Source organism: Coffea arabica, chromosome 3c, assembly GCF_036785885.1.
Source record: "Coffea arabica cultivar ET-39 chromosome 3c, Coffea Arabica ET-39 HiFi, whole genome shotgun sequence".
Classification (NCBI taxonomy): domain Eukaryota; kingdom Viridiplantae; phylum Streptophyta; class Magnoliopsida; order Gentianales; family Rubiaceae; genus Coffea; species Coffea arabica.
This window is the reverse complement of record NC_092314.1, coordinates 2,865,555-2,890,748: the sequence shown is the minus strand read 5'-3', so window position 1 is coordinate 2,890,748 and position 25,194 is coordinate 2,865,555. Positions and strand designations below refer to the sequence as shown.

The following is a 25,194-nucleotide window of genomic DNA, read 5'->3' as shown; positions in this document are numbered from 1 at the left end:
CCAAACACACTCGTAGTACTAATTTTTTTTTTTTTTAACACCGACAGACAGTTATGGAGGTGTGTCACATGTATGTCGTTTGAATTTCAAATTTAAGTTTATGTTATGTAGTATGGCCTAAACCTGTTAGTAATAAAAGGAATTATACGCCGATATCGACAGTGTATAAAAAACCTACTTTAACATTATTAATCTTCGCAACGCTGACAAAGTAGAATTCTAAAAAATTGAAATAAAAAGCAGTGTAAAAACCTAATACACCACATTGGCTATTCACCACGTAAAATTATCAATCAATACTACTGGTACAATTTTACTTTGCACGATTAAAATGTCATCTTACCGGGAAGCTTAATTATGCTCAGTGTAAGACTTAATTTATGTGTGGGGACAGACAGACTGTGTTTAAAAGGAAGAAGATCAACTAATGATATCTAACCAGGCGAAGCGAAGTCATCAGGCAGCCTTTCTTTTCTTTTTTTTTCTGATCAAAAAATTCTTCTGGTAAGTTTTAAGTTATACTACTGGTCTTATCTTTTACTTCCAGTTTTGCCATAGTTGTTTAGGGTGTACATAGTACTCACTTCACAGGAACAACCGAGAGACTTGCATGGCCATCCCATTCGCTCCTTACCAAACCTAAGTACCTAACCACCTTTTTCCTTTTATTGGGTTGTACAAGAAAAAGTCCAATTGTTTCTACCTACTTTTCTGACTTGTGGATACAGGAAAAATAAAAACGGTTTTCCTTCTTTTGCACCACTGAAAAAAGAAAAGAAAAGAAAAGAAAGGAATACAAAGTCAAATTCAAGCTTTTTCTTTTGAATGAAGGAATAAGAATATATATTTTTGATGATGATGATGAAGGTCATTTAAAAAAATTCTGCAGGTCATCATCTCATGACATGGAAAGCAACATTTTTATTACCTCACTTTGAGTCCAGATTTCTGAAGTCCTTTTGGATTGGTGGGACTTGGGAGTAAAGCAAAAGGGCTTAAAATTCTCAGCTTTGGTTCTTTGGTCACTCAGTCAAATGATATATGGGGCATATTGGTATCCATCAATAATTTGAATAAACCCTCGAGAATTTTGGAGGTAGCTTTACTTCACGTGAAGTTGAATTGAAACGCACAATGAATATTCTGCAATTCAACATCTTGCTCACCATGTTGGAGTCTAGAAATTGCCTTCCTATTATTCTTGAAGTCCTTCGTTAAAATAACAAATAATTGAGGGGGAAACAAAGAAAAAGAAGACATGGAAGTTAATAACTTGTACCGTACAAGTTTAGGGAGACACATGTAATAATTTCCTCAAGTACTGGCACAGTTTACATAGTCGTTGAGTACATAACGAGAAATTAGTAATGTTACTTGAGTGAGTGAATGCTAAAACACGAGCATTCACTAAATCACTCCAAATGGGGTATAGAATCTTTTTACATTCTAGATACTTGCAAGTTATGAATCTGGAAAGTTCGAACTTTATTATTATTATTATTTTTCTTTAAGTTCCTCTATTCCACAACCCCCCCCCCCCCCCCCAAAAAAAATATTTTCAACCATTTTTTCCCCTTTTTTTTTTTTTTTTGCTTCAACCATAATTGTTTTAAGATAATAAATCTCAATAAAGAAAATCAGAACACGACCAAATAGACAATCTCTATAGTTGGGTCAGTTGGTTAGGATGGATCACTTTCTCACACAAGCTCATGTGCCGTTACGAGAATTGTATTAATGAACGATTTATAAGAATCCCTGTAAACGATCCATGGTTCTAGGATATGCCCTAACTTATGATCATGATTCAAAACAAACCCGCTCAAACTTTTGTTATTAAAAGAAATAATATCTACATGACAGTACATTTTTCCCACGCTTAGGAATTCTATTTGACCGAAAAATGACAACATTATAAGAATGCTTTGAATCTTTTGATCTAGATAGGCTGACTATATGGGCTTGTGTTACCCAAAAAGACAAAAGAAAAGAAAAGAAAAAGGATGTGCCATAATTATTTCCTTTACATGCTTTACTCAAACTAAACAATAATTTAAAAAAAAAAAAAAATTTCGTAGGCAAGTTGTCACCCTTGCGAGTACGGTTGTGAAAGGGGCCCAAACCCATTTATGGTCTGTGGGCCTTAATCACATAAAAATTTAAAACAGTTTACTGTCTCAAAGGAGGGTCCACTATAAACTGTGTGGGGCGGCGCGGCAATGAATACCTCCTCATTCATCATCTCCCACTTAAATAAAAGTGAAAATTTCCCTCGTACAAAAAAAAAAAATCAATCCAATCCTAAGTGATTATACCTTGTTTTATATCGCCTTATTCTCAATTGTTTTAAATTTTACAAAATCTGATTATAAAAATTAATTATACAAATCAATCACAATCATCAACAATTACTCTTTGAGTGATCATAGATTTAGCTTTTTTAATAATTATAGAAATCTATAGTCAAAATATATAAATAATTAAAAACATCATCACAAAAATTAATTATTTAAAATTAAAATTTATAATCAATTAAAATAACCAGTCAAAAACAAAACTATTACTCCAGTATAAGGCTGTCACGCGGATTTATGACACAGGCACCATCGGTCCATCACCAACATTAACGTTAAACAATAGTAACACGTTGTATCACTGCCTGGACCCCACGCCCAAAATGGTTGTGTGTTTCTTTCCTGATTTATTTTCTTCTGGTCGCTCTCTTTAAATATAGAGTAGTATTTGTTTGTTTTTTTCTTATCAATGCTGTCCGGTAAGTGATTGCTTTTGCCCAATTTGCTTGGCGTGGGTCCCATCTAAACAAGGGACCCATCCACCACGTCCTTTTTTTTTTTTTTAAGAAAAGACGAGAGTGAGGGGTTTCTATCCCACATCGGTTCGGGGGGGTTTGGGGTTTGGGTTTATTAAGGTCTGCGGGAGCCTTCAAAAGTTGCCGGCTTTTGAAGGTTTCTCGCAGGTCAACTTTAGTAACGAAAAAGTCTGAGTTTCTCAGTCATCGGAAAAAAAAGAGAAGAGCATGGAGGAGGAAGGGGGGGGGGGGGTTTGGGGGGGTATGCGACAAAGAAGACTAATTTGTCTTAAATCATCTGCCGGTGTGCCCCATAATATAATGCCATGTTTGTTGGGATGTATGGTGCTCCCTAAACTACTTCCATTTTCGTTTTGTCATCATTGAGCCCTTTTGACGGGCCACCATCGATCAGCTGCAACTACAGTTCCTTGTATGTGGACTAAAGAATCCTCTCCTTATTTCTTGATGTGAGAAAATGTTGAAAGCACATTCAATTTCAAAGAAATGAGATAATGTGGTATTCTTGTGATGGAATACTACATTAATATGTGGTGTATGTAATATATGTGGCACCAAAAAAAATTAAAAAAAATTTGTTTAAATTACAATAAGAAAGATTTTTCCGGATAAATAATCGAAACCAACCATATGATTTTCTTCAATATATCAAAGGTGGGAAAAAAGAAGAGTCAAAAATTCACAACGATAAAAGTCAAATATGTAGCAAAAGATTTAGAGAAAAGAAAATTTTCTTCAGTTGTTCTTCAGTATCAAAAATCATATATATATATATATCACTCTGAACTTCAGGGAAACTTCAGTTTAGTGATTAAAATTGACACTCTAGAAATTAAAGATTGTGGACTCAAATCTTCCTCATTCCCCTCCTCCCCTAACAGATGATCATTAGACATTCGTTAACCAAATCCACAAGTTAATACAAATAAAATCAAATGTTCTAATTGCTAGCATAGTTGATTAGATTTTACTCTTCTTTTTCATTTTCTTCGTACCAAACTCGCTAACAACTAAAAATGGTGGGTTAAATGAATGTGGAAAAAAGAACTAAAAAGTGCAAATAGGTCCAAGTGCTTTTTGTAGCAGAAAGTAAAAAAATCCAATCGAGGCCCACGATAATTATGCATTCCACCTTTTTTTCTATCCCTAGGCTCAGGCAACTACGCCTGACGTGCCAATAATAAAATCTCTTCTTTTTCTCCCTTTGGGTGCTGACGGCGGTGGGGCTAAAGCCGAAGGATTCATTTCACTGCTAAATTAAGCAGAATGAGTGACAGAATCATTCAGTGTCATAATCACCCATAAATTCCCATGTTTCTTCAACTGAGCCGGGCATGATTAGGCAGACCAAGTTATCAAGTTCACAAGAATACGTTATATATGTGTATATATAGTAGGAGCCTTGGCATACCATTCATTCATTTATTTACTGCTGTCACCATTAACACTACAAGCCTGCAAGATGCGGGCTCTTTTCTTCCCAAGTGTATATTGCTCCGGTCGTTTACAATCAGAGGTAGTGAACATCACAGGTTAGGAAGGAAGTTGTGACCAAGTTGATGCTCGCAAGTCGCAACTGGAAAACTCCTAGCCTAAAAGGGCTTTTTTTCGCAGATGTAACCAATCCCAGGTAGCAGAAGTGGAAGCTATAACGACAAGGGGATAGCATTTAAGGCAAACATTTATTTTCTGCTGGGATTTTGAATGCATGGTAGAGAAGGCAAATGAAGATCCATAAGAACAGAAGGTTCATATATATATATGTATATATATGTCAGAACATGGGGCAGAATATGTGAAGAAGGCTCATAAATGGAAGTTCATTCAGTTCCAATTTCCTGGTCTATCAGTTAAGGTGGTGCTGGTGAGGTGAGACACATCTCATGTGTTCTTTCTTCTTTTGTTCTATACCATTGATATAGGGATAGGGGAATTCAAGCATATAGTTAGGGCAGAGAGAATTCATATATATAGGAACAACTGAAAATTGAAAGAGTAAAAAGTTTTGGTGATCAAATGGAGAATAAAGAACCAGTGCATGAAGGGAATGACAGCAGCTTGGCGGAGTTCTGGAAAAATGGACTCTCATTTCTAAGATGCTTCAGCATAGTTATATTAATATATGCTTGATAGAATTTTGACCTCACTCTTCTTTTTATACATCTTCTTTCTTTTGTTTGAATTTGAAGTTGATATAAAAAAGTTACTGTAAAGTAAAGAATAAAGTTGATGTATGCATGCTTTAATTTGGACTGATATTTCCTTTATTCGCAGCAACTCGTACAAAAGTTTCAAGTCGACCATTTCTTCTGCAATTTTTCAATTTTCGTATGCCTTTTCAAACATGTTTTGCACGCACGAACTATTTGAGTCAAGACCGCGTCATATACAACATGTATACTATAGGACTTTTGATCCTACCAGGTTTAAGATTTCTGCGCTATTGGCTCGAGATCTCTAAGCAATTTGTTACGCAAGTGGCAAATTGCTGAGGAGGTGGTGATGAAGGATTATTAGGAACAATTAGTTATTGTAATCTACTCGACAAGAGGTATGCAAAGAGATAATTGGTCAAGTTGTAATTGTAATTAGGATGAGCTTAAATCTGATTGATTTATTACGGAGTTGATTTTATGACACAAGACAGTCGCCTTCATATATGATATGGCACGTCACGGCAAAACTCTAATGTTGACCTGACTAAATGTAACAGGTCTCCATCAACAGACCAAATAGTAGCACTGTTAATGGGGCCAGCCTGAGCCTTTCCGCTTGAAAATGAAAACTTGCTCAGATTAATATTTAATTGAGCCGAGTCGAATTTGGCATGAATAATAAGTCCGAATTACGTGTGAGCATGCTTGAGTTTTGCTAGACTCAAATTTGATTAAAACCCGACTCGAGATACAAGTATAATTATATACATAAAAAAATATTCATAATTCATAATTATTAAACATATGTTATGTATAATTATTACATATTTAATTATGAGATCATTTTGTGCCCGATTTGAGCTCGAAACTCGTACAAAAGTATGAGCCGACTTTGAGCCGGCTAATCTAGGTCCAACCCCGAAAGCCCCGAGGCGAAAAGCTCTATTTAGTCCGTGAGCCGAATTTAGACTTGTCAAAACTGAGCTCTACAAAAATAGTATAATGAAAATATATGGTTTTGAAAAACTTTTTTAGTAGCAAGAGATAGAATTTAAGGAATTGAGAGAGAGAGAGAGAGAGAGAGAGAGAGAGGAGAGAGAATTGAACCCTCGTCCTTTAATTCCTTATGTCGCAACCATAATCACTGAGATCAAGAATTTCCCAGCAATTTTCTACACTATTTGCAAATTAATGTGGTGAACTTGAATCAATTTTATTATCCGAAACAGCATCTAAAATGCTGCTGCTGCCAGTATTTGAGAGCACTCCTCAAAGCGCATCGGATCAATTCTTACGAGACCCGACTAATCCCGACTAATCTCCTGCGGCCCTGATCCGTCGCCCCGTCCCGACATTCGTACGAAGCATTTGCGAAGCTAAATCATCACAAGCTGACGTGTTAACACACTGAAACACAATTAGCTTTTTTGCTTCATGTGTTGGTGATTAAGCTCAAGCCACGTCAAAATCCTAATTATTTTATCTAAATCTCAACGAAAGAGACACACAGGTAGAAAAGCTGGAGAGAGAGGAAATTTTTTAGGATTTTCGTCCAACCCCACGGATTTGACATCACCCCTCAACCTCACATGCATTCTTATTCCGTCCATTTAGAGGCTCTCATCATAACCTGACATCTCTCTCTCTCTCTCTCTCTCTCTCAGTGTCTAAAACAGGATTCCATTTTTAATAGTAGTATTAATTTTGTGGGGACGACAAGTGCTAAACCTAATCTTGTTGACTCATTGCCCCTTTAATTATATGTTAATGCAGCTTATGGAATTGCACTTTGCATTAATTTGATTCCATTTTTGTGGGTCCTCTCTCTAAAAAGAAATCCAGAGCAGCTTTTCCCACTGTGCGCTAGCTTTCAATTGTCCGATGTCTAAAAGTAATTCATCCAAGCTCCAATACTAGAACAAACTTTAGGTAAAGAAAGGGTTTTGTTTTACTGCTAAAATAAGGGCATAAACGTATTGAAATTTTCACTTTTCATAGCAGCAATATAAAAAGCACGTGATTGATCCTTTCAAGGACTTGTAATGGGAGAGAAATTGAAGGCATTTTTAATTGCTCCATTTGATTATGGTCATGTTGTGATTTCTCCCGTCCAAGAAAAATAAAGCAGCTTTCTACATCATTTTGGATCGAGTAGCAATCTAGCATTTCTAAACTAGTTACTCCACCGACCACAATCACCAAATGTTTTGTCTTCAAAGTCTTAAAAAGACGACATAATCACCACAATTTTGACAAGATAAGGGCAATGACTTATCTCTTATATATCGTAAATTCTCTCTTAGTAGAAATATATTAATCTATCCTTTCGGAAAAAAAAAAATTGCTATGTCCGTCCATGCTAATGGATTAAAAATTGCTATGTCCGTCCATGCTAATGCATTAATCCTTGCCTTGTGAATACTTGTGCGATTTGCTATTTAACAATCACTTTACATTTACGGTTGGTTAATAATAGGATACCAAGACCATAATCAATGCTTTTCAAACTCGGGTGCATGCAGGTTCTTCGAACTTGTGAAGACTAGAAGTACGTTTGATAATAAGATTGAAATCTGAAATTATTAAGTACTAAATCTGATACATTTAAGTGCACATTTTTGTCTAGAAAATTTAGGACTATTTACTAATTAATTCAGATATTTAATTTTTTTTGTTATCAAACACATATATATAAACATGTTAAGCTCCGAATCGATTAAATTTAAGCGCTGTTCAAATAGGGCCTAAGTGGAATACTGTAAAAGCTTAAAGGGCTTGGATGAAAGGTCGGTCCAAAACGAAGGCAAGAAAAGCAAATAAGTGCAAATACACGTGGCTACACTCGAGAAGCAAAAGAATCCAGCCTTTAGGGCACCATATCTGGACAAATGTGCCCCCACCCACGAGTGATCTTCTGGAAGCCAAAGCTAAGCTCAGGCCCCACCAGAACAACAACACCCCCTCTTTCTCTTTCTCTTTCTCTTTCTCTGTGTGTGCTTTTTTATTTATTTATTTATAGATTTATTTATTTAAGTGGAGTGGGGGCGGGGCCCAAATTGATGTTTTCACTTTTCATTCATTGGGATCACACCAAAAAAAATATATATATATATATATATATATATATATATATATCGGAGAAGGAGGAGGCAGAGTATAAAGAAAGCAGTAGATATTAGGAGAATATCCCAATAAGATTGACATCGGCTTCGCCCCCCAGATACAACCGTAAGTATCTTTCTGATTATTTACCAAATACTCAATATATGGATTTGGGGCGGGGACGGTCATCAGTATGACCGTCCTGCACGGTTCATGGTCCAGATTGAACCTCAAAAAAATGTGCGGCTCAGATAATAAGTGGTAACTCGATTTTCGCGTCAAGTGTGGGGCCCACCATTATCTGTTGTGAAAATACAATCTGTGGAAAAAAAGTTATACGGTGAACAAAAGAAGTTACGCGCTGTTGATGAAGAGAAAATTTGTCAGGGACGATTGCAGGTGCAACCCGTCCCTGCCCCGAGTCCCTCAATATATATATATATAGAGAGAGAGAGAGAGAGAGAGGAAAAAGATTAAAAAAAAAAGGGGGGAAAAGCCAAGATATCTGTGAAGTAGACATGGGACACGTGGAAGAAACTGACAACAATGGAGACCCGCCCCCACATTTTTCTTTTGTCAACCCTGTGTGAAGGGGTAGTAGTAGTAGTATTTAGGCTCGTCTACTCATATTCAAGAAAAGGAAAATACAGTGCTGCTACTTGTTCAAAATCCATTCATTCATTCATTATTGTATCATTATAGGTGGCGAGCGTACGCAATACAAAGGCCCCACAAAATAGCTAATGACAAAGCGCCATTCCCAAAAGAACTCTCCCAGATAAGACTTTTGTTTGGCTCTTTAACATCCACATCTATCTTTTTCTTTTTTTTCTTTTTTTGTTCTCTCTCTCTCCGTATCACTACTTTTTTTTTTTTCTTCTTTTTTCATTCACACGCCCAGATGAGAATATGAGATGAGATGAGATGAAAGCTTGTTTGGATTGCAATTTTCCATCAAAAAATTACGTTATTTTTTGTGATCATATTTCTCTATTACTTTTTTTCCTCACATACATCAAATAGCTACAGTAATTTAAGCTCTCAAATTTACATTTCTTGGAGATATATAGTCTCAAATTATATAATGGATTGTAAAAAATTACTCTTTATTTACACACACTGACTTGTTTGCATCATCAACACATTTTTCAATCACATTTTTTATCTCACATACATCATATCAAAAAAATACTACAGTATGCATATATTTTCTAAAATAGGAGCGCGCGAATATCAATTCCCTTTCAAGGTGCTGCTTTTCCACCACTGCCCCTTACTACTATTTTTTTCTTTAAAGAAAAAAAAAAACCAATCTTAGAAAATGCATGTGTTTTCTAAGCAAAGAAAAAGGGTCGTTCTGAGATGACAAAACAAGGCGCTTTCGGCCTCCTCAATAGAGAGTCAGTCCAGTCTTGAACATACTCGGGTAATTCCATTCTGAAATGCTCAAACCAAACAGGAAAATCACAAATTCCTTGACAGCATATTATGCTAAAGGGAAAGGGATGGACGATCGCCACCACAGCCTATACTGAACGGAAAGGATACAAACCGAAATGGTCCACACACACAGACACACTTACTACGAATTTGTACCGACAACAGACGCTGACAACAGAAGTTGGAATTTCATCTGCTCCTCCATACATTTGCCATGAGAGCAGCATTACGTTTACGTTTAGGAATACAGCCTCCCCAGGACACTGCAAATTTGATTCTTTTCTTCCTGAGTAAGCATGCATTTTTAACCCCAAGTACACCTTCCAGCAACAATTTTGCGTTCACGAAGCAAAGATAAACAATCAATCGCAGCTCATGGGGACGAGAAGATTAATGAAAAAATTGAGGGAGGAACTCTTGTATTAAGCCAGAGCCAGAGATATACAAATACACCCTCTACATACATATTTATATATATATAATCATATATATATATATATATATATATATCCAAAAGATACTACTGTTTTTCGAAACTTCTCCTTTAGGAAGTCGAACCCCCAACAAGAAAATGTGAAAAAGAAGTACCAAACACATCAAAAAGAACCTCCACTCTATCCAACCAAAAAACAGAATCATGTTGTGTAGTGGATGGATCTTCAATCTTCTGGTCCTGGTCCCTTGCCCCATCTTTCAACATCCTCTCTTACCATTTTGCTACAAGATGCTCATCTCTCCCCATCCAAAACCATTTTTTGCCATCCAAAAAGTCTCAGTTAATTATCTCAATCGTGTCTAGCACCATCAGACTATGGACAAGACCATGCACGGACACGTGCTCATCTAAGGTTCATCCCTTCTTTTGCATTCCCGGCAAATCCACATAGTACCATCATTCCTAATCCTCCTCTTGCTCTAGGTGCTCATCCCAAAAATTGTGGATTGTTCATCAGCAAAAGTTCACCACCATGGAGTGCCTCTCTGCCAAACCAAATGCGCAACAGCATAGGTTGACCTCTCATTTCTTCTCAGGCTGCCAGCACGCATGCAAATTGTCATTTCCTGGTCAACAAATTACGGTTTCCTGAATAAACTTAATTTTCCCACTTAATTCAAATATTTTATTAAAACTCAGATTTTTCCATCATCCGCATGAATGTATTTACCAGCAGGTTGCTTCTGTTCAACAGGTTTCACTTGGACCCCGGCAGGAACCGCATGTACATAAGCAAAGCCCAACTGATGCTGGGTACCAGATGACTGGGCAGCAAATTGGGCAGCTTGAAGAATGCTCTGGGACGCCAAACTACCCCCTTTCAAACTATTTGCAGCCGCAGTTGCAGCAGCAATTGCTTTTGCAGGATCAGACGTGCTAGCACCAGCTAAAGAAACAGGACACAATGATAACATCCCAGTTGAAGATGATGTAGATGAGCCTGGAGGCTGCTGGGGTTGGGCCTGCTGCTGTTGATCAGGACGCCTTCTCTGTACATAGTATCCTCCACCAGGAACAGATACAGCTGAATTGGTACCAGTAGAATTTGGGGACTGAGACTGCATATAAGGATTTGAGAAAAAAAGTTGAGCTTGCTGCAAGTTCTTTGTTATTTGCTGCTGATGCTGATGCTGATGCTGATGCTGATGCTGCTGATGCTGCATTTGAGGTTTGGGTCCACTGATTGAAGTTACAGCGATGTGTGTGCCTCCAAGAATAGATGGCACATTCCTCCCACCAACAGGAGAAGATTTCTGGCCAGCAACAGATGAGTTCTTGGCCTGCTGTGCCGATAAAGAAGCTTGGCCTGCTTTACCACTAGCAGAGGCCGAAGTAGTGGTTCTTGGGCTTCCACTAGCACCCTTCGAGATTGTTGAAGTTGAAGGCGATCCAACCATCATAGGAGAGGCAGGGGACTGATTAGTACTGGAGGGTGGTGGTCCTGCAGGAGCTGCTGATGATTTCTGATTTGCTGCAAATGATATTTGTGACCGACTTGGCTGGGTTCTACCGTGTTGCTGCGGAAGATTTTTTAGAGACGATGTACTTGATGACTGGAAAGACGATGGAACTTGCGATGGAGTGGATCTGGTAGAATTTTTCCACTGAGGGGACTGAGTTGGGCTGCTGCTGTTGCTGCTTTGCACAAGGTTTTGTGGAAAAGCAGAGAGTGCATTTGGAAATTTAGCAGTTCCAGGAGAGGACGAAACTAAATGCTCAGGGTAAACACTGCCATTACCAGTTGGTGGATTCTTACTCCATGCCGCTGCAGCAGCTACAAACTGCTGCTGATGCTTATGAAATTGCATAATTTGCTGCGGTTGATGTTGAGCTTGCAGCTGAGCATTTGAGACACCAACGGCCCCAACACTATTAGACATAGTCGGACGAGAGGTCCTTGCAGCACCTGATGCAAGGCTTACTGATCGAGAGCTATCAATCACACTATTTGCCACTGCAGGGGGCCCAGATGCATCTGCAAATTCTGATCTCGAAAATGCGATGGACTGCCCAACAGATGCCGTAGACTTCCCTACTAATCCTTTTCTTTCATCATCAGCATTCAAGGAATCACCTCCTCCACTTTTACTGTCCTCGGAAACTCTGAAATTCTTCCTCTGCTGAGCAACTTGGGCAGCATTTGCAGCCATCATCTGCCTAGCTTCTGGAAGGCTCTGAAGAATGGCATGGTTTTGTGCCATAGAGGATAAGTCAATACCTGGAGCAGCAGTAGCTCCATTTATGGAAGCAAAAGACATTGCAAATGCTTGAGCTGGTAGCGAATCCACTAGAGTCTTCAATCCTTGCTGCTGGTGCTGCTGCTTTTTTTCACTTTGATTACCAGTACCATTTGTAGCAGATGCATTGGCTAAAGCAGCTGGTGGAGTCAGCAAGGCATAGCTCTGAGCATGAATAGGCATTGCAAAATTTTGCCCATAGATATTCACTGGGGCACGAGATCCTCTGCTATCAGCAGTCGAGGGACTATCTTCAGTACCCACCTCATTCTCAAGCTGGCGTCCTTGAGGAAGGGTGATGTGCTGATTTGGGGACTGTTGTGACTGCTGAGGAGGTCTAATTTTTGGAGCTGGAAAATTATTCAAGTTTCCAGTGGCAGTTCCGCTAACATCACCAGTTCCAGAAGGCCGCTGCTGTTGGCTCTGCAAATGCTTCTGGGACGATGATGAACCACTAGATATACTAGTATTTTGATGACTTTGTGGCATTTGCTGCGACTGAGATGCAGATGCCTGCGGCTGTGGCTGCTGTTGAAGTTGGGAGGGATGGATAATTTGAGAAGAATAAAATGATCCATTAAACAAAGGCATTGCATTAGGATGAGTTCCTCTAAAATTAGGTGGTGCTGGAAGTGGAAATGGATAAGCATTATTTTGCAAGATTGCCAAGTACTGAGTTTCACTTGTAGGCATATTTGGGTAGTTGAAGCTCACAGCAGCTGGCGGTCCACTGGCTGTTGCTGAGGTATTAACAGCAGCAGAACTGGACGTATTAGCTGAAGTAACATTGCCACCGGTGGTAGGAGGCAGCTTAGCCGATGAAGGCCGAGCAGAAGCAGCTGCAACTGCTGCCTGCTGGTGGTTTAGAGGGAAGATGAAAGCAGGTCCATGCTGAAATTTTAAGAAACAAAATTAATACCAACCAAGCATCCCGAAATCCACTTTCTCCCAGCAAAGAAAAATTAAAGAAAAAAATAAGAGGGGAAGAAAGAGACCAAAGAATTTATTTATTTTTTTTTAAATCACTAGTAGTTGATGTGACACGAGTAGGATGAGAGCACCATACCAGTATATTGTTAGGTGCAACAGGAGGCAAGGCTTGCTGCAGCAAAATCTGTTGCTTTCTCTGACCAGCATCTGCAATACTGGCAGGTTGAGAAACTTTGTCTTTCCCAGCATGACCTGGAAAGATAGCAAGGCCCTGGCCTTTGTCCTGTGCATTATTGACGCCCCTCCCAGCGATATTACCATGCAGATCAGCAGGGGGCACAACACCGAGATTGCAGGCCTTGGATCCAAATAAAGATGCCGAGCCAGCTGCTGCCGCCGCTGCTGGCCAGAAAGGGTTCATCTTCACGATTTGCTGGAGATAGTGTATATTCCGAGCAATATAGCAATGAGTTGCACACCTTTTTGGCCGAGGTTGAGAAAAAAACGGCTGCAGTATTTCATTTTCGGAATCAAAAAACAAAAAAGGAGGCAAAGAAGAAGAAGAGAAGAAACCAGAGTAAAATTGAACACTTCAAACAGAGAGAATCTTGGTGCAACAAATCTAACCTGTATTGGAGCTGGGGAAACAGTGCTTCCATCCATTGATACAACTCCTTGTATTGGTGTCATGTATCTGCTGATGAGAATTGTGTTATTTCGCCAGACTCGAGTGTCTAAACCATGGATTCTAACAGTAGTGTCTAATTCGAATAATTGACCATTGAAACACATTAAACAAATCCGACCATACCCCATCGGAGGAAGCCCACCAGGCCAGCTAGTCATTGACATTGGTAAAGGCAGAGAATTTGATTGACCTGTGAAAATTAACACAGGTTAGAAAGGGGGGAGAAAAAAGAAAAGATTTAGTAATCTTGGACCCCAAAGAAGAGAGAGAGAGCTATAAAAGCTTCAAGAAATGATGACCAAAATCCACTTGCCAGATTTTTCAGCATGTTCTTCTTTGCTTGCTTTTCCTAGAGGCTGCTGCTGCTTGTGAACTGCCTGCAATTTGTTACCTGCGCCATTTTCTCTTTCTGGCTTTTCCAAATCCAGTTGAAGATCGATAATTCTGGGCTTATTTTCACCTCTCTTCGGCAATTCTGTATCTTCCCCTGCTGATTTCACTTTCTTTTCATCAGCTCCCACATTTACACCGTTTTCTTTTCCAATCTTCACCATCTTCTCGTCATGCTTATCTTTAGCAACCATTGGCTTCATTTCCTGCAAAAATAATCATCATTTGTCACCACCTCTTCAAATCCAAGAACACGCTAGAAAACGCAAAAACTTGTTTCAACTCACAGTGTTAACATCGGATGCAATAGGCTTATGATTCATTGATGCCGACCCAAGACAAATTTGGCCATCTCTTTCAGGTGATGATCTCAACTGTGGAGGAGGAGCCTACATTGCAATTAATCACAAACAAAAGTTCAAATCAGAGATTAAGCTCCGAATCGATTTAAAAATAACACGAGAAAGACTCTGATCTGTGCCCTTGCACTTATCCTCACCTCAAGGTCTATCTGGAATTTTTCTCCTCTTTGTTTATCCACCTCAGGAACAGTCAAACTTCTGAAAAAATACCCACAAAAAAACAAAATTACACCAAATCAAGAAGAACCCAGAAAAGCGAACCGCACAAAGATCAAATCTTCATATGCTCACATCTTGGTAGCTGAAGCCAAAGCTGCAACTGATGCAGCATCCTCACGATTAGTCTCCTCTGCCCTTACTGCAGGGGATTCCTTCTTTGGAGAACTCACGACCTCCTCTTTAGGAAGTACTACATCTCTGCTTTCGCCTAATTCTTCAGCCAGGGCCGCCTTCACCTCCAACTTTGCCTCTGAATCCACCTTCATCGGCTCCGGCAGTGGAAGCTCCGCCACCGCCGGCGGTAACACGTGTGAATTCATTAAATTGCCCAAATCATACCCACCTTCAGCTGTAGATCCCGAGTTTTTCTCCAAATTGGGAGAAGAAGTCTCAGCCTTGGGGGTCTGATCAGCTTCCAACTTGGCCGTTGTAGATGAAATGGGGCTGTTCCGAACACTATAAATCCCAGGATTCTCCGACACTTGTCTCGGTCTCTTCCTCTTTGGAGCTACAAAAACGTCAAATTCATCAACAAAATTTCCCAAAAATGTGTGAAGGCCTAAAAATTATGTATTGAACTGAATATGCAGCTCACCAACAGCTGATAAGGTTCCAGCAGGTGAGGAGACTGAATTGGGAGGTAATATGGAGGGAGAGGACTGAATATTCGCCGTTGATGGCGAGTTGGAGATCGGAGAAGAAACCCTTGATTTAGCATCACTACTTGATCTGTTGACTTCTCTTGAATCATTGGATAAAATTTCTTTCTTTGGAGGAGCTTGCGACTGAGTCATCAATCCATACAAGACTTCAGCTATTTCTATCTCAAGCTCTTCTGGATTCGATGAGGATGCCTTTGAAGATGACTTGGGTGGCCTTGGCTGCTTCGGCCCATTAGGCTTCTGCATCAGCAACAAGAATAACCAGTGTCAGTCAAAAGTTTCAACAGAAATGGAAGAAAAAGTTGAAGAAGCAGAGTTGGGTGAAAGGACTAACAATCTTCTTCCTAACTGAAGCATTGGAAGAAGAAGGTGACATTGGAGCCACCGGCAACGGCGTTGACGTCGTTGTAATTAAGCCCTGCCTCACCGGTGAAGCCGGAGCTGGCTGCTGAATCTGCTCTCCACCACCAACTCCTGCCACCCCAGCTCCTCCACCTCCACCTCCACCTCCACATCCACCGTTATTTCCACCAGTATTACTTGAATTAATCCAATCATGTGACCTCTTTGTAGATGCTGCAAAAAAAAAATCCAAAATTTCAAGAAGCCAGAACCTTTATACAAATTTCATCAAAATAAATTGTGGATTTTTACTGTGTCTCTCTTTACTAGAATTGGATTAAGTAGGCACCTGAGCGAGCTTTTCTGGGGACTGAAACACCAATCATTTCATCACCAGCTTTCCACACCGGAGCGGCCCGAAAAACCTTGGCTGCACTAGGTGGAAAGCTCTTCCGGTGCTGAAGATTATGATTTTGTTGATGATTATGATTAGTACTACTATTATTGTTATTAGTATTATTATGATGGTGATGATGATGGTGGCTATTGCTGTTACTACTATGAAAATGGTTTGACATCGAATTCACCCCAACCGAAGCTGCTGCCGGATTAGGCGGCAGCAACCTTACCCCACCACTGTTGTGGTGGCCGTTGTGAGTATTATTGGCGGCGGCGGCGGCGGCGGTGGTGGTAGCGTTATCTTCATCATCTTCATCTTCATCATCATTTACACTTTCTTCCGAACTATCTTCACCACCGTCATCTCTATTACTTCCATGAATCATTATTCTTTCACCTCTCCTCCTTTTACTACTCCTACTTGACCTTTCTCTTTCTCTTTCTCGTTCCCTTTCTCTTTCCCTATCTCTGTCCCTTTCTCGATCTCGATCTCGATCCCTCTCTCGATCTTTCTTCACTCTTTCTCTTAACCTGACCGATTCTTGCAACTCAACCGGTCCATCTTCATCTGAAAACAAGCAAGAAAACCTGAAATTTATCAGCTTTTTTATTCAATAAACTGAATAAAGATCAAATCTTTAGATGACTAGAATATGAATTAGATCTGAGTTAAGAAAAATCAAGAGATTCTTTCACATCCCACCTGGGGAATCTCTAAGACTATTGCTGCTTCTATGTCTTCTTCGAGGTAAGCCATTAGAAGAGGCCACCATACTAGCCGCTGCCCTTCTGGCCTCCCTATTTCTATCCATCATATTAACTATCCGGGATTTGGGATGACTCAGTTTCTTTTATCCCACCTATCTTTGCGGATGGAAATGAAAAGCAACTAGACCCGGATGCTGAAAAGCGAATTATCCAGCATAATTCGCCGGAAAATGAGGTGGGGTTCGCCGGAAATTCGAGTTTCACTGGTTTCTCCGGTGACCCCAGATGGATAAAATGGATGGATGAATTTTTTCCAGCTTTTTTATTTTTTCTGTTGAGAGACACTTCCTTTCTCCCTTCTCCCAAATGGTTCTCTCCTTGAGAGATGAGATGAAAGATCTACGTCGTATTATCTATCCTCTGAGGTTCTTCTCTCTTCCTCTCTCTATAGCTGGTGTTTTTTTGGTTTAGGCTTTGGCTTTTTGGCTTGGGCTTGGTTTTCTCTGTCTCTCTCTCTATCTTCTTTCACTTATTGGGAGCTCCTCTCTCCTCCCCTCTTTTTCTGCTCTCTCAATCTCATCATCATCTTTCCAACGGAGTATTTCACTATCTCCAAACCCCTCGTGGAAGGCTAAGATTCATGGCTTTTGACACATACTCCAATCTCAGCCCTTCCTTCCAGCCCCATCCGACGGACGCCAGCTCCTCTTGCCAGCGTGGCACCCTCATCGGCCGTCGGATGGACAGACCGACACGTGTGGGTCACTTCTTGCTTCCCCTATAAGCTTCCGCATTTTTCCCTCATTAAAATATTAATTCCCACCTTTGCATTTTTCATTCCCCAAATGACAGTCGTACTACTCCCCCGCACCCCAATTAAATTTCAGTAGTGTGTTGCCCAGTGAGTGAGAGAGGGCCACTTTTCACGATCTCAAACAAACAAAAAACTCCTAAACCCCTTTTCGCTTTGTGTTTTTTGCTGTGGAGCAAACCGGAGGTAGCCGGTACAAGCCGACCTTGGTAAAAGCAACGTGACGATCACAAGGAATCTAGGTGACCGCAGAAAATATCGCTCCAGCCGGTCAAATTCATTATTTTTCGGTTTCACATTTTCTCCCCTCCCCCAACCCCCCAAAAAAAATAGTAAGTAAGTAATCAATTCAATTAATTTCAAGTTATTCATGATAATAAAAATTAAATAATTTGCCCGCCCGCCCACAATTATTACGGTCTTATATGGGGTGATTAGGAAGGAGCATTTAGCACTACTGCTACTCCTCCCCGCCGCAGCTGCAGCAACTGCCAGACTGCAATCGTTTTTTCCTTTTATTATTATTAAATCAAAAAATGGACATGTGGGACCCATATATGGTGTACCCCGAAAAAAAAACAGAAAAGGCAAAAGCAACGGCTGAGATCTTCCAAATGTGGAAATGGTAAGGTGCATCCTCCGTTAGATCTAGACTGACGTGGCGGGATGCAGTTAAATAAATGGAGATTAATTTGAAGCTAATAAAAAGATTCCAGGGAACAAACAAGTCCATGCTGGCGATTAAACTGGACAGTTTTCGGTGGGGGGCGTGGAGCAGCGGGCCAGATCTTGGCCGTCGGAATAAAAAAATCGAGGGCGGAGATAAGAGGGACAGTGGTTGTTCGGGGGGAAAACTCGAGTCACGGTCACGGAACTTCCGAGAGAGAAAGGGAAGGGGGAGGTGGGGACCACAGATCCTGAGAGGGAGAGAGGGTCAAGGCCCGAGAGTGGTGTGGGTGGGCCGGCGAGGGGGTTAAATTTGGCAGCAGCTGCCGATCTAGAAATTATTTCCTCGCGTTGGCCTAATTGTCACATTCTGTAGAGAAGAGAGAGGATGTTTTGGGGGGGGGGGGGGGGGGGGAAGTGAGATGACGTGGTTTGGGCCCCAGTCCCTCGCATTTCCTCCTACGCCTACTCCTTCTCCTTCCTAGTGGTAACATTCTCCGCCGCGGTCGTGGTAGACCACACCACTATTACTTACCACTACCACGGACTCCCCACAACCGCTAGGGTGGTCAAACTTTTTGTGTGTATGCTAGTAAGCAGATCTGATCAGTACTAGTGCTCTACTAGCTATTATTGCGCCCCAAAATACTAGAGACTGTAGTATTTGTTTTTCCAAATTTTACTACTACATCAATAGGAAAGAAAAGAAAATTAGATCAAGATGACCAAATGAGTCTTTAGCATGTCTGGACGTGATTTTACTTAAAATAATTACTGTAATATTTTTTTTATGATGTAATATATGTGAAATAAAAAAAATTATAATATTGATTTGAATAGTTGATTATTTGCATCATAGAAGGAAAAGACGGGAAAACTATAGAGTGTGTTTGGATTGTAAGTTATTTGAAATATTTTTACTGTAGCACTTTTTGTGATGTGATGTATGTGAGATAAAAAGGTAATTGGGAAGATAAAAAGGTGTATTGAAAATTGTAATGGTGATGTCAGCAAATATATTTGGCCAAATAATTGGCTGTCCAAACACACTATATATTGAAAACGCGAAATCATACAAATCAACAGTTCAACAAGAAAAGTTTCCTCTGCATACTAACGCATTGGTATTTTAAATAATTGCTTTAGTTTTGGGTTCGTAAGCCTTACTAATATAAATAAAGAAATGGCAAGTAAAAAAACCTTGTTAGGATCGTGGTTTTGTAATAAAAAAATTTTGCGTTTTTAATGGACAGATTTTTTAATTATTTTTTAATCTCACATACATCAAATCGCTATAATACATTTTTTTTTAACAAAAATTTCAAAAAAAAAAATAGCAGTTCAAACGAAAATTTGAACGAGGGGAAACCACACCCGAATAAGAGTGCATGAGTTGTATGTGCTTGTTTGACATAACATTTTTGGATTTTGAACGTGTTTTCCACTTGTTCCATCTGACTCGAGTCCCCTAAAATTGTTCGTTAGTGTTCATCCTAACATCTGTCAGCTAGTTTGTATTAGTAAAAAATAATAGATGTTACGTGTAATTTATTTCGTATTACTAGTACGTATCATCGTGAGTTTCTTGCAATCTAAGGCCATGTTTGGATTGCTACTTTTCGTCGAAAAATTACGTTGTTTTCCGTGATCATATTTCCCTATTACCTTTTTCCCTCACATACATCACATCGCTACAGTATTTTTTCCATGAAAAATGCAATCCAAACACAACCTTAATACTCATAATAGATAATTAGATGTTGTAATTTATAGACTGCTCAGAAGTTACTTGGACCAAAATTTCTTGCAATGGCTGGTTTCCAAAAATGAGGACAATTAGCATGATCACTAATCGTCGTATCATTCCCATGCTGCTTCCCCCCCCCCCCCCCAAAACACAGAATACGGTTTAACTTTAACGATAAAATTAGACAGAAAGAGCCAGATGAGTCCATGTCTTTGCACAGTGGATGGATGTAGGGGGAAAAGATATGGAGCATAAGGCAATTCATAGAGTAATGGCAAACTCCCACCAAACCAGCCAGCCCCAGCCTTTTGTCTCTGTCTTGAGGAAGATTTGGCGCTTGAAAATTGCTCAGATTTGTTACACGTTTAGTTAATGATTTTGATCAAGCGTTTGTTTTGCATAACCATAAAATGGGCAGGTAAAACGCCTCTGCCTGTCCCTGTCCCTCTCCCTCTCCTGTGAAAATGAAACTCTCTTTAAGGGAATAGTCCCAATATGCGAGCGGGGTGGTCAATTTAAGTACGACCTTTTAAGGCTTGTCAATTGTCCTTTTTCCTTTCAAGCAGTAACATTTAGAATTTAAGAGCAGTGAATGAAAATATAAGCCCGTATTCTTCGATTCGAAGTTTTTAAAATATAAATCCGTGCATAGCACGGGTCAAAATGCCAGTAGCATTTACTAGAATTTAAGAGCTGTGTTTCTCTGTAGGAATACAAACAGCAAATCAATGTCCAAGAAAGGATCCTTCATCATCCGTTCATTGTATGAGGATATAGAAAATAGAATTTGATGTATAAGTTGCAAATTCAACTCTATGATATTCCGGTCATATGCAATCATTTTTTTGTTTGTTTGTTTTGAAGTCTAGAATGCAGATTCAATATCGGAGGGCCAGTGTAATTCACAAGATTTTGTTGTATTTTGCGTTACGAGCATTATAGTGTAGCATCCGACACGTACATTTAACAAAATTAATTTGGCACTATGCGCAAAAAAAAAAAGTCCAAGTGCAATTAATTAACAATAATTTTTTTCCATAAACAAAATCCCTTCCATCTTACCATCCAATCCAACTCCTTTCGTACTTAAACAACTGATAATAATAGGGAACTTTTTGTTTTTGTTATTTAACTATCTTTAAAGACTACTACTACTACCTGTGTTAAAATATTTTTAACTCTTCATTTATTACTCGTATCCAATCAACCTGAGCAGGTAAATCTAAGTGGGAAGGAATAATACGCTTTTAATGGTACAATTTGACTAATAAGTGAAGTGATCCCATGTAGTATATTATATCCGCTGCAGCACATTTGATGCTCTTTCCCTTTCCCCTAATTTTCTGTCGTCCTTTCCAGCGATGAAATCTGTACACGGCTTTTCCTTTTCTCACTCAGTCAAATCTGGGATTTGTATTCTACCGCCGCTACTCTTCTTTACCGGCCAACAATTGCATACCTTGGCCCCAATATTTAATGGCAGGAGAACAATTTGAGGTTCATGAACCCAACCATTTGTCCTACGTGGCATGGTCACTTTCCTTATGTGGCGCCCTGGTATTCCGACACGTACTCAAAAAATCTCAAGTTTCCTTCCCCTTTTTATCCCTTAAGCACTGTTTTGGATCTCGCCATTGGCCATCCTCACCTTCTCTCATCAGCAAATATCTTGGTAACACGGAAAGTGATAGAGTCACAGCTCATCATCTTCCGCACCTATCCACTGACTCTATTTTTGCACCACCTGGCATTGTAAAACCAGTCAATTTAATTGGCCTCCGACCTCAGAAAAACAAAAGAGGTGTATCTCTTATCTGTCAAATGGTGAGGTAAAAATAAAGCACAGATGGGAGAGGGGGATTTTTCTTTATTCTTTTCTTAAATAGCTCAGCTGCAGAGCTTTTAAACTGAAGTCCTCCTGACCAATGAAAATTGATTAGAAAATATGTCGAGTAAAAAGGCACTACTAATATTTTGCAAAGTTACGTCAAATTTCTATAATCAGCAGGAGCTAGATAATAAATAAAATTTTTTGACAAATATTTTTAACACACTTAATATTTATCTGATGCTAAAATGTATTTATTTAATTTTATATTTTTTAAAATATAACATTCGAAATATATTTTAACAGGATGGATCGATAATGATTTGAGTTTGTTTGAATAAGAATTTATTTGGATGATTTATTTGATTCAGTTACTGTAGCACTTTTTGTGATGTGATGTATGTGAGATAAAAAGGTGATTGAGAATTGTGTGTATGATGCAAGCAATACAAATTCTTGTATTAATCCGAAAACTTGTTAGAAAAGCTTCTTTAAATTGTTATATACCAAAATATTAACGGGAGCAGTCAATTTGAGAGAAAAAAAAAAAGGAAGAAAAATATGATTGCACAATGGTAGCTGTTGTAGTAGTAGCAGTACATTTTTTCTGAGCAACATTACGTCACAAGAAGAGGAAAAAAGGGAGAAGAAAAAACGGTGACACGAGGCGTAGGTCAGAAATCTGAAAATGTGATTGGTTAGGCGGACAAATGATGTCAATTTTGTCCAACTGTGCCTTGATGGACAGCTGAGGCGCCGTGACTTTAACAAAAGCTCCACATTCTGATTGAAAACCCAATATTTATGAGGGCCCTAGCTCACCACGTCGGACTAAGAGGGGCCCACACCAGATGGTTGACCCACCACAATGGTGCCCTTTTTCTTTTTGTCCTTTTCCAGTTTTTTTTTTTTTTTTTTTTTTAAGAAAAAATCATTTGTGAAATCCCTCCAAGACATGATGCCAAGTGGCCAACCAATACGAAACGTCACCGCGTCTTACGTGGTTTTCCTTGTGACCGTGCATTGAATACCTAAAACTTAGCAATCAAAGGCATATTATTATGAAACTCTAATCCAATATTTTATCCCCACAAAAAACAAAAACCCTCTATCTAATTCAATTTAAAAAATAAATGAATAAACATTATTAGCATTAGTAGAATTGAAAATTTATTTATCGAGTTTAATTCTCTCTAATGCTTGGATATGGTAGAATATGCCATCGTGGGATGTTAACATGGCTTTTCTTTTTATTATTAATAAAATAGAAGAAAGTGATACATCTTATTAATTAATAGTGCCCTAGTATTTTAATGTCTCGAGGGAAGCAATCTAGAGACGTAGAGTCATGCTCTCTCGTGCATGTAGTTGTTATACCTGGCTGGCAAGCAACTTAAGCAGATGGTAGACTTTTTTTTTTAATGTGGTTAATTGGTTTAAGGAATTTAATATATATATCTATAAATAAATAAATATATATATTGGCTCGGTGATGATGAAGGGGTTTGAAACAAGGGTCATTATCTATGGTGGAATATCTTCTGTTTGGAATTTCTATCGAAAGTAGTATGTGGTTTCAAAGTTGTTGATATGTTTGGAAACCAGCTTGACAAAATTTAAAAAACAGACGTGGACAAGAATAACAGTGGACTAAAATCAAAAGATAGCTTGCGATGCGTTTTGTTTTGGTTAGGGCTGCAAACGAGTCGAGTCGAATCGAGTTTTGAGTTACTCGAGTCGAGTCTCGACTAAATTTTATCAAATTCGAACTTGACGAGCCGGCAATTTAAAACTCAAACTCGAGCTCGAAAAAAAATAAAAAATAATTATTTTATTTTTTAAAAATAAATAAAATAATATTTTTTCTTAATAAATAATAAAATATTAAGGATATATATGTAATTTTACTATTAAAATATGAAAATAAAAAAATATATATATACTTAAAATAAAAATATATATACTTAAAATAAAAAAATAAAAATATTATATATATATATATATATATATATTCGAGCTCGCGAATGAGCTTAATATTTTGATCTCGATTTCGACTCGAGCCGCTCGCGAGTGGCTCGATTCGTTTGCAGCCCTTGTTTTGGTCATGAAGTTATTTTGTGTACGACGTTTATATTATTGATGATGATAATTTCTTCCAAGGGGCTTTACTTATTATTATGCAGCATGTTTCCATTCTTGACTTTGGACATGCAAACCAGAAAAGAAAGACATAAATCATGACCTAAAGTAACACGTACATGAGCTTTTGAAATAAATTTCCGTATAGAATTTGTTAGTATATGGGTTTGATCAATAGTGGATAAAAAGCACACATAGGTTTGTTTGGATGGCAGATTATGACAATGTCATAATTTATTTGTTTATATTATTAACACATTTTTCAATTATCTCACATATATCATCATATCAAGAACGTACTACAGTATTTTTTTTTTCAAGAAAATTATCCCCAATAATAATATGTTATGACTTTGGTAAATTAGAGAACCATATGTTATGACTGTGGCACCAGCATCTACATTGGCAATAACCTCTTCTTATATTAATTAGACTTCTTATTAGGGCTAAATTGGTATACGCATTTATGTTTGTCACAACTCACATCTCACGACCATAAAAATATGAAATATAACCTTGCCTTGCTTACATGGTGAGACACAATAATATGCCCAACATTTAGTTAGGGAGGATACAATTAATCACAAATCACATTAGGGTTTAATAAATTATGTATTGCATTATTGTGTATATTGATTGCTATAGCACCACGAGTCCAAGAAACTAATGGGAGGAGTTCATAAATATACTGCATGCCATGGACCATGAAGATCTAACAGGTTCATGATTAATTCAGAAATACCACCAAATCACAAGAACAAAATGTTTTTCTATACCATAAAGCTATGGTACTTACAGATCAAATAGCATTCACCTTTTGGAATTAGCAAGAAGATTGTTTGATTGAGTCATAGCTAATGGATTTCAGCCTTTTTGAAATAAGAAAAGAAAAAAAAAAAAAAGGCATGGCATAATTTCCTTTCTATTATTTTTGACAGGGGAATATGTGAAAGAGTCTTTCAAAGTGGGGACAAGCGTGTAATATGATACGGTTACTTTTGCACCACTTTACATATAAAAAAAAAAATAAACTACGAACCCG

At 38.6% G+C, this 25,194-nt stretch overlaps 1 protein-coding gene across 2 annotated transcripts; it reads right to left on the bottom strand.

The window, feature by feature from the left end:
- Nucleotides 1-10,240: 10,240 nt before the first annotated feature.
- On the bottom strand, nucleotides 10,241-17,573 carry LOC140037518 (protein TIME FOR COFFEE-like). Of its 2 annotated transcripts, none has more exons than XM_072081836.1 (13): nucleotides 16,957-17,573; nucleotides 16,204-16,821; nucleotides 15,847-16,088; nucleotides 15,446-15,752; nucleotides 14,923-15,358; nucleotides 14,769-14,829; nucleotides 14,557-14,658; nucleotides 14,193-14,475; nucleotides 14,003-14,069; nucleotides 13,819-13,885; nucleotides 13,328-13,699; nucleotides 10,695-13,152; nucleotides 10,241-10,561 (listed from the first exon to the last, which is right to left on the bottom strand). In XM_072081836.1, exons 1-13 carry the CDS (start codon nucleotides 17,066-17,068, stop codon nucleotides 10,557-10,559), a joined length of 5,130 nt encoding a protein of 1,709 aa, XP_071937937.1. In that variant the 5' UTR covers nucleotides 17,069-17,573; the 3' UTR covers nucleotides 10,241-10,556. The 2 variants fall into 2 exon arrangements, with proteins under 2 accessions (XP_071937937.1, XP_071937936.1); XM_072081835.1 differs by having other exon boundaries at nucleotides 10,241-10,590; nucleotides 16,957-17,572.
- Between the last annotated feature and the right edge of the window lie 7,621 nt (nucleotides 17,574-25,194).